This window comes from Pieris napi, chromosome 16 (genome assembly GCF_905475465.1).
Source record: "Pieris napi chromosome 16, ilPieNapi1.2, whole genome shotgun sequence".
Taxonomy (NCBI): Eukaryota; Metazoa; Arthropoda; class Insecta; order Lepidoptera; family Pieridae; genus Pieris; species Pieris napi.
The window spans coordinates 8370637-8389418 of NC_062249.1; the positions used below are offsets into that span (position 1 = coordinate 8370637).

General features: G+C 31.5%; 2 protein-coding genes across 5 annotated transcripts; one reads left to right on the plus strand and one right to left on the minus strand.

Moving 5' to 3' along the window:
- Positions 1–344: 344 nt before the first annotated feature.
- Positions 345–5623, minus strand: LOC125057567 (nuclear distribution protein nudE homolog 1). Of its 2 annotated transcripts, none has more exons than XM_047661339.1 (7): positions 5329–5623; positions 5107–5260; positions 4662–4798; positions 4310–4446; positions 3770–3913; positions 3402–3484; positions 345–2353 (listed from the first exon to the last, which is right to left on the minus strand). In XM_047661339.1, the coding sequence occupies exons 1-7, from the start codon at positions 5400–5402 to the stop codon at positions 2042–2044; spliced, it is 1041 nt and encodes a 346-aa protein (XP_047517295.1). In that variant the 5' UTR covers positions 5403–5623; the 3' UTR covers positions 345–2041. The 2 variants fall into 2 exon arrangements, with proteins under 2 accessions (XP_047517295.1, XP_047517296.1); XM_047661340.1 differs by having other exon boundaries at positions 345–1719; positions 5329–5620.
- A 1096-nt stretch (positions 5624–6719) lies between these two features.
- LOC125057228 (thioredoxin domain-containing protein 11) lies at positions 6720–18735 on the plus strand. Of its 3 annotated transcripts, XM_047660785.1 has the most exons (14): positions 6720–6836; positions 7677–7716; positions 7797–8046; positions 8365–8572; positions 9090–9213; positions 9396–9502; positions 9848–10045; positions 10982–11188; positions 12001–12431; positions 13962–14259; positions 14760–14987; positions 15368–15558; positions 16379–16511; positions 18340–18735. In XM_047660785.1, the coding sequence occupies exons 3-14, from the start codon at positions 7841–7843 to the stop codon at positions 18643–18645; spliced, it is 2637 nt and encodes an 878-aa protein (XP_047516741.1). In that variant the 5' UTR covers positions 6720–6836; positions 7677–7716; positions 7797–7840; the 3' UTR covers positions 18646–18735. The 3 variants fall into 3 exon arrangements, with proteins under 3 accessions (XP_047516741.1, XP_047516742.1, XP_047516743.1); XM_047660786.1 differs by lacking the exon at positions 6720–6836 and having other exon boundaries at positions 7679–7701; XM_047660787.1 differs by lacking the exon at positions 6720–6836 and having other exon boundaries at positions 7693–7711.
- Positions 18736–18782: the final 47 nt, after the last annotated feature.

Genomic DNA, 18782 nt, shown 5'->3' on the forward strand with positions numbered 1-18782 from the left:
TTAATTTCTCAACCGACCTTAATAAGTTTAGACATAGTATTAGAGTTATTAAGTATTGTTATTATTGTAAAATACGAACAATACGTAAATAGAATAGTTAACGTAAAAAAATCGCGTGAATAGAATTACTGAAAATATTTTAAATAAATGTTTATATTTATTTACCTTTTCTACGTGAAAAGGAACGTATCGTATTGGTGTCCACGAAAACTTGGTCTGTACAAAAACATTTTACTAAGACTCATAATAGTTTTAACAAACATGCTATCTTTGATACACCAACTTCGAAAATTCAAATAATATAAAAGGAATGATACACCATATTTTTAATTAAATAAAACACATACGCCAGAACTTATTTATTATACTTTGATATTATTTCCGCACAAAAATATAAATTGTGTTGTCACCACACGTGAATATAAATGCTAATAATTACTATTCGCATTAGACTGGGTTATTACAAACTAACAATAGTGAAAATTAACATACAATTTTCGACATAGGAATTAAATTTTTTGACCACATCATTTATCCAAAATCATCTTAAAATTCATCGAAACAACACGTTTCAATTAACCACGAAATTAGTAGTAACCGACTTTAAATAAGAACTAGTATTTAAATATAACTTAATAGCACTTAAGAATCGATACAAATAAAAGAATATAATTATTTGACTATGCCTAGTAGAATTCAGATCACTTCTATTTAAATGGCTGCCGTAACGAATGCAGTAATTTGTACATGTTATATATTGTCTAAGGCAAGAAAGTCAACTTAATCCATGCTATTAGGAATGTAAAAACGATTGTGTTAATTAATTTAGTATTCACTGATGTTAGTCACAAAAAAATACCTGTAAGATTATCAAGAACGTTGAGCATTTCTGAATTTTTGCTAAGACGCTAAAGTAAATCTATTAAGGTAACCATTTATAATGATTGCATTCAAGAAAGAAACTACCATCTACTAATTTCAATCCCTATATACATTTTACGAATAACGGTTGGTTACTGTTATTGCATAGCACCGTCTAACGACGCTCGTAAATTAATTTTAGTAAAATCTCTTCTTATACAATCTATTTATTTATTTCTAGAAAAGTTCTTTTACGGAAAAACTAATAAGTTACGACCAAAGTTTAAAAATCCTACTTTAAAATGAACTGTAACCTTATAAGAAAATATTTGATACATGTTATGAATTGATAATTTTTTAATATTTTTGAAAATACCTTTACCGAACCTACCATTACCCGTAAAACTATTGGAACTATCGATCACATCGTAAACTTTATTAGTGCTAACAATTTCATAGTACTATGTTATTTACATAAAACCTCCGATAAAAAATATACAATATTCCTACACATATCTGAATGATAGACTATCGAAAATTGTTTGCCCTTAGGTATGATATCGACTTGCCTGTATTGTGATGGTCGTGACGTCACAAAGCAAAGCGTGGCTGTCAACGGTGGGTAGGCCGAAAATAACTTATATTATCATCACAGATAATAGTAAGGAAATGTGATTACGATCACAGTACAAAGCTTTCATATATAGTATGATACTATAAAATAAAAAACCGGGAGATAGGCAAGTCTTAGTTCTTGAGTACACACCTGTAGTCCTTATTCACTTCCGAAGCTGAGTTTGGCGAATGCTCTTTAGGTCTAACCGTACCACGACACGATGCTAACTTTGATTCCAAAGCCTACAATGAAGAAAATTACATATGAATGATGTTATTAGTAATGAAGTTAGGTGCAAAAGCCTCCACCTCAACGTCTACTCTACATTAACAATACTTACAAAAATACAATATACACGAAATTGTGATGTACATAGTACGTTAAAATACATTTAAAAATCAATTCCTGGTTTACACCATAGTACTTTAGGATAACATATGTTCGTTTAACAAGAAGAATAAAATACATAGGTTTCATGTTAATTCATTTTCACAACTACCCTCTTATGCGGAATTAATATCTAACGAGCACCATTTGTACAATACATATCTAAAAATAAAGCTATCAAAACTGTAAATTCGTTTTTTCTTTCTCTTGGCCTTTCTTTAAGTTCAAGAAATTTTCTAGTCCCTCTCTGGACCGCACTATGAAGGATCTTCGTAGCTTCCCATCGTTTTGTATGGACCTTTGAAATGGTTGATCAGAGCACCTTTGTCTGGTCTCTATGTGCGGTTTTAAATCCGGTTTCCGTAATTCAACTGAATCAATTGAATTCTCTGATTCCTTTTGATCAACGAACTCGTGAGGTGGAGAACTTTGCTCGGTGAAACACGCGCATTTGACCTTACCACATTCGCGGCAAAGAAACCTCTCAAGCTGCAAGCAATAAATACCATGCACTACAATGTACACAACCATGCAAAATAAAATTAGCTCAGCTAAACTACGAGTTACACGTTTTACGGATAAGCTGTTATATAATACATGACGCTGAAAACAAAAGCAACACTACATGTCTTTGAATACTTGCAATAAACTTTCGTAAAAATAGTGATTATAGGCAAAAATATAATAAAAATTAAAATTGAATCATTACATTAGCTGCATAAACAAAAACTTTATTGAACATGTAATTAGTGTATTCAGTTATCATGTTCATCAAAACAATGAGATTGTTTAAATACATGGCAAATTAATGGTTCCAAAGAAATGTGTTTCGATATTCGGTCGTTATCACGTTTCGTTTGCGAATTTATTTTATCGATTTGCAAACAAGATTTGAGAATATATACATTTCAAAATGCTACTTTTGTTTTCAAAATACCCTAACATAGTTAATTCAATAAATACATATATGGACATTCTATCGAGAAGATATATATAAGAAAAACATAATTATTAACAATGTATTGACGTGATACAATAAGCACAAAAATCAATATGGCGCAGTGAAATTACCACCGTTTGCTTTACGTTACTATCGTAACAACCTCTAGTTGTTCTAGATACTGAAATCTATATACATATTTCCATTTTATGTACAAAATAAAAATAAAGGGATATAAAGTAAATATTTACTATTAACTTATATATAAAAAGCATACAACAATAAATAAAAAATATAACAAATACACAATATAAATCATATTAACAAATAACAATACTTAAAATAAAATAATTTGAAGCACATTGAAATATCACAATTAAGTTATATCAATTCAAATTTAGGAACTATACAAGGACAATGAAATTATTTAAATTCAAATCATAAAAAAATATTATTTTTGAATAATAATAATAAAAAGGTTCACTGTAAAAACTAACTAAGACAAACACCAATAGCGATATGCCTTCCAAAAATGAATACCCAAATTGCTAAAATGATAAGAGTGCAAAATACTGCTAAAGATTTACTACTACTCACCCCCACTTTCCGAAGAAGATCGCCCACCAAGTTTATAGCTGACACTCTAGATGATGGAGTCATTGCATTTCCATTTATTTCCCCTATTAAATGAGTAACAATATGATGAAAGATTGGTTAGACTTTCACAAGAAATAAAATATTTTAAAGTCATAGAGGATATACATAGAGATTGATAGAATATAAAAGCCATGGAAATATCAGGGGTCTGTTGTTTACATGAAAGTATAGTACCTATATGTTGTAAATGACTTTATTTTTACATATGCATGATTGATGTTGAACTAAATCTGAACAGGTTTAGTTATTTAAATGTACGAATTAAACAACAGTTGCTAGCACTAAATTTATAAATGACAAAAGCTCACTTCTTTGGGGAGATGCTATAGATGTTTGTGTCTCAATTTCAACTTGAGCTCGGGCAGTAGTGTGGCCATTGCACACCTCTGGTGCACTATCTTCTTTCTTTGGTGTAGGTATTTTCTCTACTACTTTTAATTCTTGTTTAAGATCTAGAAATATGTCAAACAAAATGTTTAAAAAATACTGTAAAATAATGTAGCTACAATACTTTTTAGAAAAATAAATTAATATATTATGTTGGTGTCAGATAAGTAAGTTATGATACATGTTATGAAATAATAAATAATACAATTATTTTTTCTTAAAAAAAAACTTAGGATTTTTTTTGGAATCAAGCTCAGTTAAAAGCATTACTACACCACACTGAAAGAAACAAAAAAAAACTAAAGCTATATAAATTATATAAGAATTTCATACATTTATCTATTAAAGAAGTTTCACTTTCACTGAATTTTTTTTAATGCCATTTTCAATAACCAATTAGAACAACGCCAAAAATAAATAGGCCCTAGTCCAGACTCAAGTAAATCAAGAACAAGATATACCTCTTGCTTCATCATTTGCACGTTGCAATTTTATTCTGAGATTCTCAATTTCATCCACCTCGCTTTCCAGTACTGCATTTCTTTCATATGCTTGATTTAATAGTTGTTCTATACATGCTACTGATTCTGATATGACTCTGTGAAAAGTTTCAACTAATTTAAATTGTTCACTTACTGATTTTACATATCAATGACATACTATTACTTAAATAGTTAACTGATTAAACTCCAAAACCAATAACAGGATAATCAATACATCTGTAACTTTAATATAACATTATTAATCTTTTTGTATATTATATCAACAACACATTCAGACAATTTTTTAAAGAGTAAGTTAAAATTATTATACCTTTGTCCTCTTTCTAAATCATCATTTTTTTGTTCTATTTCTCTTACATAAATAGCTTGTTTTTCCTTTTCTTTTTTTAATGCTTGTAACTCATTTTCCAAGGCATTTGTCTCATGTTGACTTCTATCTAGTTTATTCTGAAGAAAAAATAAAAGGGTAAGTAACTATTAAACTATTTCTTTCTTTATGATTTCTAGTTAGGTAACTTACAAAAACCACCCAATGTCATAATATGATTGTGTGATTGTGTCATTATGTTGTTTGGGCACTTACCACAAAAGCTGGAGGACTAGTCCTATACTAAACATTAGGTTCAGAAGAGTGTGTATGAAAACAAAATTGCACATCACTAATTATATATAATGTTTCATGACCAACTACAACTGCATTAAAATCCTTGAAATCAACAAGAACATTATTTTAATATGTTCAGTAATTCACTTACCCTAAGTTGTTCTATTTCCATTTTAAGCCTTTGGTTTTGGCGTTCCAGATCTCTGTTCTGATTTTCTACTTGTCCTAGGGAGGCTTCCAATTCTCTTTCGAGTTGAGCAGAATTTTCTGTATATTCATCCAATTCCTGTTGTAGTTCATTAGCTCTAAACAATAATAAAGTATGAAATTAAGTTTTATTCTATAATCAATATTGTTTCTATAGTGTACTCACTTTCGTTCAAAATTAGATGCCTGTTCTTTCCAATATTCTATTGAATTAGGATCTAATTTCTGTGTAGAATCCATGACTATTTGTTAGTCACTGAATTATTGGAAGTTTTGTTTAATTTGAGATTACGAATCAATGCAAACAGAAAATCACCTAGAAAATTATGATTTGAAAATTCTTATCTCTAATTGGTAACAAGTCCTAATTAGAGCGAACTTAGTTTATTTAATAATATAATTTTCACAAAACGCAACGCAAAATAGGAAACAACATTCGCACTATAGATTAAAATACGACAGATTCTAAGAGTTTAATACTATGGTTAATGTTATAGTAGACTGTAGAACAGACGTTAGTTGACACTTATGTCATATGTGTATTCAAGCCTCAAGGTATAGATAAAGTTTTAATAGAGTCTGTGCGGTAAGAGAATCGACACAGCACGGCGTTTCACAGGGTTCATTTTCGTAATTTGACGAATTCCCGTTAGGAGGTGATGTGCGTTTTCCAATTACAGCACTAGAGCGCATTATGCGGCATAATGCTCAACGTTGAATGTTCCAACTACAGCAACGCTTCGCACAATTGAGCACTCTCAAAGCTAATGCTCTCGCGTGCTTCTCGCAATAAATACCAACACAGTGACAGAAATATGACCAGTGTTTTTCTTTAAGTTGGCATTTATCGAAACTTTCGTTAGTAAATATTATTTATTGTTGAAAAATTTGTTTCGTCGTAGATTTTGAAACTAATTAAAGTTATTTCAAACTGCTAAAAAAAATAAATATAAGTATGGATGAAGGTATAAATAGTTACTTTTTTTATATTCCACATTTAAAATAAGAATACAATTTTATTTTAAAATTCGGATCTGTAAACAAATTTATTTTACAGGTTTATACTCTTGTAAACATTGCAATGGTTTTGAAAAAGTATATAATTTTTTTAGAAATCATTTAAAAAAAAATACTCAAAACGTAAATGATGTAAACTTCTTACATGAAACTATATATTTTACTGTTAATTTAGCTTGTTAAAACCTTATATTCTTTAAAGGTTTTCTCTTATTTCAGTAAAAAAATGTTAATGAAATAATTTGATTATTAAAATAAGCGTAAAAAGTTTTCAACCAATTATTATTGTTAACCACATAATTTATACATTAATGAGGTTGCTAAATGCTAACTCTATTCAGAACATTTGTTTTTCAACACTGACTTAGCGTACTCTGCTGATGCATTTGAAAACTAATTCACGTTCCAATTAAGCTTCAGCATTATGCGGCAATGTGCGGCACTGAGTCGCATTATGCTCTGTAATTGGAAAACGCACTATTAAATTGACAGAATTTGGAATTTGAATTTGAAAGAACATTTATGGCTAATGAACAAACCGTGCCAGAGCCATAAAGGAAAAAAAAAGAAAGAACATTTACAAATTACATCTGTGTTTTACATTTGCAAATAATAAGGATGTAATTGGAACTGTAATTTTTAATGACGTAAATAAATATAGGTCTACCAGAATCTGATGGCAAAAAAAAAAATTAAAAATTAGCGATTTACATATGGCAATAAAAGAAAATTTTCATCTGTCAACTGAAATTTCGAAGAATTGTTTTTGGTTTGGCTTCAAATTTCCTTTAAAAAGTGATGAAAATGTCGAAGAAAACTCTTCGATCGCAAGCAAGACATATTGTTTTCAATGTTTATCAAAGAATACTTGGTCAACAAGATGCAGAACATACACAATCATCGATATTGAGCCATGTGCAAGCGTTGACTGGTTAATAGGAATGACACGTCTTGATAGTTTGGTTTATGGGATTTTTCGTGTGTATTATATTATGTACTTATACTAAACTTTGGTTTATTTCAGGGGTTTCTTATACTACAAATAAACTTGGATAGTTTTGATTTAGAATTGATCAGAAACAAGATAAATGAGTTGTACACTGTTTATTTCTCTCAAATAGGGATCGATGAATGGCGAAAATCTTGTGAACATGTAATAAAAATTGATAATCAGTTCATAGAACAAGATCGGTTAATTGAGATGCAGGAGGAAAGGTTTATTATAAATACTTCGTTGAAGACTTTTTTATGGATGTGCAGTATTTGGAACCATTTTCAAGTTCTTAATTAATTAATAAACTCATGAACAGAGTAATTGGAGTTTTCATCTAAATTTCAAACCCCACATTGGATAAATTTTTATATTTGCATGTATCACACACAGAATCAGCCGCTATAAGGAAAAAAAAGTATCAAAACGTTTTACTCCAATTTCCCCAGTATTACTAGCATCAATTTCTTTTTTCCCTTTTTGCCATCAGATCCTGGTAGACCTATAGTTCCTTTTATTTTGATTACAAATGTAGGGCTTTGTACGGTAGTATATTACATTATATGACGATTTTGATTCTTATTTGATAATTTGACGAATATTTACACTTATATATTTTTCTGTAGCTATATTGATAAGTGATTCGGAAAAACTATACGAATGACGTGTAATGTTTCCAACGGTGGACACTGAGGATATTTCTAGGGGCACGTCATTAGAACCAGAACAAAGTGTTACTAGCGATGAACAAGATTCTGGTGATAGTTCACCAGTGGCAAAACAAAACAATAACAACTTATTTTTGAACATGCTTGTCAAGGAAACAATATTTTGTATAGCATTAGCTGTTACTACCTATGGAGCTTTGCATAATATGTGAGTTTGTCCTAGTTATTTATCAAACAAAATATGTTAAAGAAAATTATTTTTCCAAAAATAATCTGATCAAAAACTATATCTAAGTAAAATGTTTTTTGACACATTTATTTTTTTAATTAAGTAGTGCCTTAAGGTAATGCCTAAACATTATATTAACTTATCATATTTTATAATAATTATTATAAAAAGATACATATAGAAGGTATTGATACATCATTTGAATTCCCATTTGAATAAATCATTTAAAAATTTTTTTGTATTATTATAATTATTTTATTAATGATTTCACATAACATTTAAAATCCTCATTTTCAGACCAGCAAGTACATCTAAAGTTCCACATGCTGTGAGATTTTTTAATACAAATTTAGTAAAAGATTGGTACAAAGGCCAATTAAGTAATGCTTTAGCATTAATTAACAAGGAAGATATATCATTTGTTATGTACTATGCACCTTGGGATGCAGAGTCACAGTATGTCCGAGGGGAGTTTGAAGCAACAGCTAGTGTATTAAATGATAGGGTAAGATACATTTTTAGCTTTTTTTACCCAGTTTAAAACTGTATTATGTAGTGGTTAATACAAATTAAAGGATTAATATAAAATTTATAAAACAGGACTAAAGAGTTTATTATATCTTAATATATATAAATTACGTGTCACATTGTTTGTCCGCTATGGACTCCTAAACTACCGAACCAATATCAATCAAATTTGCACACCGTGTGTAGTTTGATCCAACTTAAAAGAGAGGATAGCTTACAAACTTCTCAAACAATAACCTTAGCCACAGCAACGCTTGGCCGAGTCTGCTAGTATAATATAAATATAAGCATTCTATGAGGCATATAAATGTCTTTACTTGTCATGATTAAGACATTATTAGTCTTTATGTCCATTTTATGAAAACATTGTATGTGTCTGCCTAAAGTGAAAGCCTGAAAGCCTGCATGCAATGTTACTAGCACAAAAATTTGGCAACCATAATGCAGATAGCGTTTTATTAAATGCTTCTAATACTTAACTTTATTACTTTTAGGTTCACTTTAGCGCTATAAACTGTTGGAATCCAGGCAGTGAGTGTAGATTGCAACATAATAAAATTCCATCATGGCCAATATTAATGGTGTACACTGTAACATCAAGAGGCATATTATATAAAGGTTCTGCATACACATATTTTATTAACTTAACTTAAGACATTATAAATAGAAAAACATTCTGCTGTCTTTATATTGTTAGCTGATAAATTAATAATGAGATGGATTTCACATACCAAATCATCTAATATGAAATAAAGGTTTGTAATAAATCATATTTATATTATTTTCTTAATATTTTCCAGGACCAAGAAATGCAGAAAGCATGGTTAACTTTTTAGAATTAATAATGAAACCATTACAAAGGGTTTCGTCTACAGAAGATTTGGTTAATTTGCTTTCCATGTGTGATGTGAGTATATTATATTTACTACTTATTTATTTATTTACTAATTACACAATAGGTAGGTAGGTATATGTACAATCAATGCAACATTTTTAGTGGTTTAGAATTTATTATGTAACAAGGCACACAAACCAAGTTTAAGAGACAACCTAGTTTAGTTTTTATATATTGTACATCTGTACCTTTTATTGGTTTTTTCAGTTGAGGTCTTACATACTTCTATATAACTATTATTTTGTGATTAAGTTGTATTTTGGGTATATTTTTACAGGCTTTACTATACAATTATTTTAGTTTTATTTTAATAAATAAATGGTTTATTTTTAACATTAAATTTATTTCCTTTTTCAGGCTGTTGCAGTTGGTTATACACCTGTATCATACACATCAAAATATTATAACATATGGTATAATACAGCAATAAAAACTAAAGAGTTTGACACAATCGGGGAAGTATGCTTTGCGGTTGTCACTTCTACAGAACTGGCTGTGGATCTAGGAATTGATAGTGTTCCAAATGCTAGGTTTATGTTATGGAATGACACTAAGGTATAATTAATTTTTCTGATTATAGTAAGCATATTCATTCCAGCAAACATGGTGTATATGTCATAGTTCTTAGGTTCGATTCTTGGTAAATATTTGCCGGTTATTAAAATTACTAGCATTTATATATCAATGAAATAGATGCCTTGTATCTTCCTTATTCGGTTATGAGACTTCCGTTGGATAAATTATGATTATTATTCTGGTATATCTACCATACCATACATAACAATATATAATAGCCAGCATATAGAAAAATAGTGTTTCGAAATAAAATCCAGTTGTAGATGTAAATTATATAGAAGTAAATATCTTTATATAATGGGGTGTAGCTAGCTACATTCTTCGGCTACAATCACTGATGACGTCATACCCTAACGAAGTTATTCCGACCGCTATGGATATGTACTAGTTCTCGACCTAAGCTACAGGGATCTTCGGTCCAGTCAGTGGTAAGACTGGTCGTGGATCCTCCCTTTAGGTTGGTGAAACAGTACACCGTCCTTCCTCCACAGTGCCATTAAAGAAGAAAGAGAATTATACTAGAGAAAGAGACTTTCACCTGAAACTACTTATCATTTGTTACAAATAAAAACTAAACAACAAGAAAAATTATTATAGCTTGAATTAGGGAGCGTTCAAGTATTACGTAACGAATTTTGGGCAGTGGGGGGGTCCTTTTGTAAAACGTTACGATGCGGGGCGGGGATTGAATTACGCGTTATTGTTAATATTATTTTCGACTTTCCAGTACTTTACACCACATAATGGTAACTTTTAGGTATAAAGAGTCACTAGGTGGTCACGAAACGTTTTACTATACTTGGGTACAGAAAAACGTTACGGCGCGTTACATGGGGGGGGGGTTTCAATAATCTCCAAAAATTGCGTGACGAATACTTGAACGCTCCCTTACTAGTTGTTACCTCCTCGTTTAAGGACTACACGCCTGATGGTGAGAATCAAGCCTGGAACGAGTCATCCCTTGTTCCATGGATATTGGAAAATTTCGTGCAACCGGTCTCCAGAATTATTCCAATGTGGAGAAAAGGTTTCAACTTCGAACGATTCGCTGATGGCAGTCCAATGTTGATATTATTTACGCCTATGAATCCACTCTACGAACAGTTACCTTCATATGCATTGGTAAGATTTTTTATTTTCTTACTAATTGCTACTCTTATAACTGAGAAAGTTTGATAAAGGGAAAATATACAATGCATTTGTGCACTCACTATAATGACCGTCGTGCGCCATGAAGTCTCCCACTTGATTAAATAATCTGTCGATTGAGTCAATTTTTTTATTTAAACAAAAGTTTTTTTTTAAATATTGATATGGTCACTATAAGATGCTGTTAGGTTAACTCATTACGTAATAGCTTAAGACAAAAGGTTCCTTATGTAGGCACTGAATAAATGGACTGATTTCTTATTACAAATTTTCACGGTAGAAGAATGTTTTTGATGGCATTATGATCTACTATATACTATATATCAAATAGTTTATATGTTGTCCCTTACGAGCCTCAATCACGTAAATTATAAATATTTTGGAAGGCACAAACGGAAGTTCTAGAAAATATTTCAGTAAAACAAATGCTTATTTCGTGTCTATAGCACATGGGCTATGGACTATAATATGTTAATATCTTTGACCCACGATTTTGGAAGGCACAAACGAAAGTTCTAGAAAATATTTCAGTAAAACAAATTCTTATTTCGTGTCTATAGCACATGGACTATGGACTAATATGTTAAAATCTTTGACCCACGAGCTCTTGGAATTCAAAAATAATACAAAAGACAAGTAGACTACTCTATACTTTCTGGTTTCATAATAATAATTTGATAATAGAATATATGTAAAAATATAAATGACATCAAAATACCACGAAGGACAATTTCCTTCAAATCATACTTTCCTTTAAAATACGTCTAATAAAATATTTCCCGTAGATGCGAGAAGTAGCCATGGAATATTACAATTGCAAAAACAACGAAACAAACCAATGGACAATGGAACTAATGAAATTGCAACAAATTCAAAGACTCTTATATCAGCAGAAGAATTTCCTAAAATTCTGCCAAGAACACAAATTTAAACCCATAAAAAAGTTACATTCAAAATACAAGAAAGTAGTTTCGCACAACAATAAGTATCCTTGGAACAATGTGACCGAGAAAAATCAGAAGAACAGTGCTATTAATATGATAAAGCAAGGTTTGGCGGTTTCGAAGATAATAGGTAGTGCGAACGAGAATGAGTTTATGCCAAATGATTTCATTCAAGCCTGTGGATTGGAGTCATTAGCCGCTGAGAAAAATTATGAAAATTATGAGCAATGTTTGACGTTTGAGGAGCACTTTGAAGATTTTGAACAGGAGGAGTAAGTAAGGCTAAATTGTTTTAGCATGTTTTTTATTTATTTGTTATTGTCTAAGATTATTTGTTCACTAATCGTCACTGTAAGATGGTATCAATAAATAATATTATGACACTATCTAGTCAATATATTCTTGAAGCCTTGTTGTATGTCCAAAAAAATATAAAGGATTTTAAAACAAATGGTGACTTTCACCAGTATAATACGCGAAATAGAACTAATTTGAGTGTACGACCAACCAGGCTCCAAAAGATAAACCACTCCTTATATGGAAATTGTATTCGTTTTTACAACAAACTCCCAAGCGAAATTAGAGAATTATCACTAAATAAATTCAAAGCCCTCGTTAAACGGCAGTTAATCAATAAAGCGTTTTATAAATTTGAGGAAAACTTAAATGATCCTAATCCTTGGGATTGATTTGCTCCAGTTCAAACAATTTGTATGACAATACTTGGCGATTAAAAAGAGTGGCGGAAAGTTTCTAGCCTCAAAATATCTTTATTCAAGTGGGTAACCAAGTACACTTTTGAATCGTCAAATTAAATTAATCGTAAATTTACATTTACTACCAGTTCGCAAGTCAAGGGCGTAGAGCGGGTAAGAAGAACTGGCAAGAAACTTTCCGCCACTCTTTTTAATCGCCAGGTATTGTCATACAAATTCTTTTAACTGGAGCAATTCAATCCCAAGGATTAGGATCATTTAAGTAGTCCTCAAATTTATAAAAAGCTTTGTTGATTAATTTTCGTTTAACAAGGGCTTTGAATTTATTTAGTGATAATACTCTAATTTCGCTTGGGAGTTTGTTGTAAAAATGAATACAATTTCCATATAAGGAGTGGTTTATCTTTTGGAGCCTGCTTGGTCGTACACTCAAATTAGTTCTATTTCGCGAATTATGCTGGTGAAAGTCACCATTTGTTTTAAAATCGTTTATATTTTTTTGGACATACAACAAGGCTTCAAGAATATATTGACCAGATAGTGTCATAATATTTAATTCCTTAAACTTATTCCGTACCGAAATGAACCGGCTTAGGAAAAACAATTAGGAAAATGCCTAACTTTTATTTTTAATTTGTATATTTTCTTTTGCTTACATGGTTTTAATTTAACGTCATGGAAATTAGTTTAGTTCGAATACGAACTTCCGCCTTAAGCATGAGGTATATGAAAGAATGACTGCCATATGGGGCCGTTGAAGTATTATGTAAGCAATCTGCTTTTGCATACTGCAATTTATCCCCCCCCCCTCTTGTCAGCAAAAGTAAGCAAAGCTCTCAAAAATAATAGTACATAAACGTATCAATTTTTTGTAGGAATCCTCGAAAATGCATTTCGTTTTCGAGAATAGACAATGTGTGGGTAATATGTGTAAAAAAGTAAATTATTACTGTTGACGTAATTACCAAATAAGAAAATCAAAGACCCCCCTCCCCCCTCTCGTGCTTACGTAATACTTGAACGGCCCGTATGGCCTGGCCTACATTTCAGTATAATAAATTTATCTGTATTTAAAAATCTTTATAGAATCGAGATGACAATCCTTCCTTCGGAAGACGATCCTCTATCACCTGAAAATTTAGTACAAGAGAACATAAAGCATGCTTGTAACATATTGCGATTCGCAAATAAATTATACCCAGCAGTGAACCCGGGAAAGGTGGATGGGAATATCAGTCACATACACGGCTTGGCGTGTCAAACGAACCTCACTATGAACATTTTAGCAGTGGATAGCTTAAGGAACTATCACTTTGCTGAAGCTCTCGGCATTGACTTGAAAAATAAGAAAGATATGACGGCGGTTGTCATATTAGACAGCAAGGTATCTATTAGGTTTTACAATTATCACGGCAATTGAATTTTCCTCTTTAAAAGTTTATATAAATAACTATTTATTTGGAAATGAAGAAGTAACATACTTAGGGATTTTATATGTTGTGATGAATTTTTAAAATTGATTTGGATTTATTCGTTACAAATATACAAATATTTCTATTTTAATATTTTAAACTATAGATTTTTGTAGATGTGTCATTATTTGTTTTGCCCCCTGTCCCATAAAACAATGACTCTTTGGTAAAAACAGTTACTTTTGAGGGTATTTCAAAATTATATTTCTTTTTATTGTGCAGTTATTAAAATTATTATGTTATACTTTGAGTAGAGCAGTGATGGCATAGTGGCTTGTGTTCGAATGCCGTGCATGCTGACATTGTTATAAAAAACTGACATTATAGTATTGTATACGAATACTTTAGAAAACTATTGTAATGGGTAGAGTAGGTTTGGACGTGTAAGATTTATAGTTTAGCATTTTTATAGCACGAGAGCCAATATGTACTGTCGGGAGAGTACAACGCGAAGTCCGTGCGAGAGTTCATAGCTAACTTCACTCGGATGCAACTGAAACGTACGCTGCGCACGCACGTTGAGGATGCTGCGCATACGCACTATTTTGGCTCAAACGGCTCTGCAACTAAAGAAATAGATTTCGATATTATTAATCTTACAACAAGGAGTTTTAGAAGGACTATTCGAATGCCTGGAGTGGTAAGTGTTTAACTTTGTTTGTTTCTTTCGCTTTTAGTTAAGTCTAAAAGGTATCAAAATAATAACGGATTTGAAGACATGAAATGATTACCATGTGAAATTATAATGTTTGTGCTAACTATTCGGTTAGTAATTATTTATAAGTCTAGATATACTTCTACTAAGTCTAGATATACTGATTATAATTTTTACCGTAAGTTTAATCCGAAGTCTAGGTTTTTATTATATTGCTTTAATTCAGCACGAATTAACTTTTCGTAAGAAAAAATATCTGCTTTTATTAAGAAAGTTTTAGGCCAAAGAAGGCTTCCCAACTTCCTTTATTATTTCGAATCCGATTAGTGTAAAATGACTGAAATATATTAAATTATTATTCCTAGCTTTCACTAGTGGCGGTTTGCGGAGGGGCCTGTAGTGGTCATACAACAAGAGCGCTTTCTGAAGCGGCTCGTCTTTTGAACGAATGCGGGGTGCGGACTCAAGCGGCGCGCATAGATGCGTTAAGGCATGACTTGCCGTGGCATTATACACCCAGCGCATATCCTACAATTCTAGTCTTTTCACCACATCGGTGAGTAAAATATGGCTAAAAAAATATTTCGAATTTAATTTCGTTAGTTTTAATTTACCTCCTTTGTTGGATCCTCATAAATGGTATGATCAATTAGTATTACAGGATTTTTTTATCGCAAAAGTGTAATTTTATTACACTATTTCTATTTAATTTTTAGTACATTTTTACCATATATGGTTTGTCAAAAACACGGAAAAGGTATTTTTTTATCGCAAATTTTTACAAAAACGCATCAGTTTTAGCTAGTTTGTAACGATTCTATACTCTGATTTTTAATTCCTTCATGTCAGTGAAGGCAAAACTTTTTCGCCGGGCACATTTTTCAATTTCAATACGAGTCTGAACATCTGAGTCTATACATACATTTTATTGTTAGTTAATGTATCCATTTTATTAAATGCGGTGCTTCACATTAAAAGTAGTTTAACGGCGAGTGATAATTACGTCCCTTTTCATCACAAACAGTAAAAAACGTAAAGATAACATTTTTTTTTAAAGGTTTACTAAACCTGGAATTAGTAGGCAGTGATGCCAGCCAAAGAATAAAATAATTAAAGTTAATTCCATATATTATTCTTAATATTGAAATATTTGTTATTTTTGTATTAGGTCACTTGAGCAAATAAATATTTAGATTTACCTTTTTGTAGGTAAAACATAAAAAATACCTAGCATTTTTTTAATTGCCCTCAAATAAGTCAAATTTGTCCCTTTTTCGGTGGAGAACTTTTTTAGTAGCAACACTTATGAAATGTAAGAATTCTACGGAATTAAAAATCAGAGTATAGCTAAGTTTCATGACGGTTAATCTTTTCAGTAACGGCGAGGACAGCCGCGCCTATCCACGTGACGCGCGAATCTCATCAAGTGGACTTGTAGCTTTGTCTTTACGTGCGCTTCCCACTCCATTGCATTTACGCGTGCGCCTCGTTTTGTGCGCACGAATTCGGGTTAGTATTATTTTATCATTATTACAGTTCCTGACTTAACTGGGTTTGATTTCAAAAACAATTACATAAAAATTAATAAAGCCTGAAATGTCTGCCCAATGCCCCAATGAGGGAAATAAGCAAGCGTAGGTAGTATTTGCAAATTAATTTGTTAGATATATGTTATATTTTCATACAAATACTTGCTGACCCGGCAAACGTCGTTTTGTCATGTATATTCCTAGGAAACAATTATAATCAATTTTTTAGGCATTTTCTTTTGCGAACTGGCGAACTGTGGAATCGGCTCCCGGGGGGGGGCCCTCTCTTCCCTCAGAGATACGACCTCCAAATGTTTAAAAAGCGAGCCTACTCCTCCCTCAAAGGCCGGCAACGCACCCACTAAAAATGGGTGTCTATGGGCTGCGTAGACTGCCCTTTTTGGTCGTCCCGCAAGCTCGTTTGCCCCCCTATTATATAAAAAAAAAACAACTATCTACTATAATAAAAAATAGGGGTTGATCGGGTTACAATTAAGGGTTGTATGTATTTTTGTATGCTGTATCATAAAAAAATAAAAATTTAGGGGTGGGACCACCCTTAACATTTAGGGGGATGAAAAATAAATGTCCGATTCTCAGACTTACTGAATATGCATAAAAAAAATCATAAGAATCGGTCGAACCGTTTCGGAGGAGTATTGGAACGAACTGTGACACGAGAATTTTATATATTCATACAAAAATTTTACAGTTAAAAGGCGACCAGGACGGTAGCCAGATATTAGATAACTTGTTTAATAAGCGGGTACGCGTAAGTTTAATATTACTTCAATTACCTTATCGCCATCACTATTATATCTGATCGAGAGAGGATTAAATTTTTCCATAAAAATGACCGTTATCTATAGATATAATTAGGATAAGATGTATCGATCGAATCATCAGATAACTAATTGTTTGGGAAAAATAGGTTTTAGTTTATAGGGTTAATATTGATTAAAAAAAGTATTAGTCTAATTACACTATCGTAATAAAAGTACTTATCTGTCTCTTTTCGTGACAAGGTATATATAATTTGACAGAAAGGGACGAAAGATTTTAATGGGTGGATTTTTTTTTATGAATGATAATACGTTTTGAAACTGTCGATGGACAAGGTCCAATTAAAATTAAGTACTACACTTTAAAAATCACCAAAAAAAAATTTAAAATTTCGATTTAAGTTTAGTAATTGTATAATTTCGTTTGTTACTTGTAATGTTATTTTTTCTTGGATTTTAATTTTTCCTTACTGAGGGTAACTTGGAAAAATTGTTTTCTGTTACCTGTGTTTATATGTACTCTTAATGTAACGAAGGGTTAATAAATAAATATAGTAATTATAGTACATACCTATTTAAACAGACTTGCACTATAAGGGATACCTGCAGGCCTAATTACAGGGTAGACACCCTATAAGCCAGACTTTCAGTGAACCGACACCAAATCACTGCAGCCGTACCTTGAGCGAGTCACTGATTACCTAGCTTAGGGAGCGTTCAAGTATTACGTCACACAATTTTTGGAGACTATTGACCCCCCCCCCCCTGCGTGTAACGCGCCGTAACGTTTTTCTGTACCCAATAGTAAAAAGTTTCGTGACCACCCAGTGACTCTTTATAGCTAAAAGTTACCATTATGTGCTGTAAAGTACTGGAAAGTCGAAAATAATATTAACAATAACGCGTAATGTCCGCCCCGCATCGTAACGTTTTACATAAGGACCCCCCCCTCCCAAAATTCGTTACGTAATACTTGAACGCTCCCACAGCTAAAAAGCTTCAATATATCAATTTATATTTTTGCAGGCCATCACAGAGAAGAAAGCCTGCCTTAAGGATATGAGGGAGAATGTTGTATCCGTAATTGGTAGAAACTTAAAATATTGGCGGCAAACCCAAATTTATGAGCTAAAAAAATCCCTACTTAAAAGACTTCAAAATCTTAACCAAGCTTATTTATTTTTATCTTTATTACATACAAGTGATCTCAAAGAGAATAATTGTAAAAGAAATTTTGCTTTAAAATCATTTGACGATCTGTCTACAAATTGGTACATAGACACATCGTCAATATTAAGGAAAAATGGTTCACTTTCACCAATAATTAGATGATATTAACAAATAACTTGTAAATATTGTATATTTATTCCATTCCTATGTAACTATATTGTTATTTATTTAAATAAAATGTTATGAAACGCCTTTTATGGTTTTATTTACGTTAATAGGAAATTACGTTAAAAATGAAA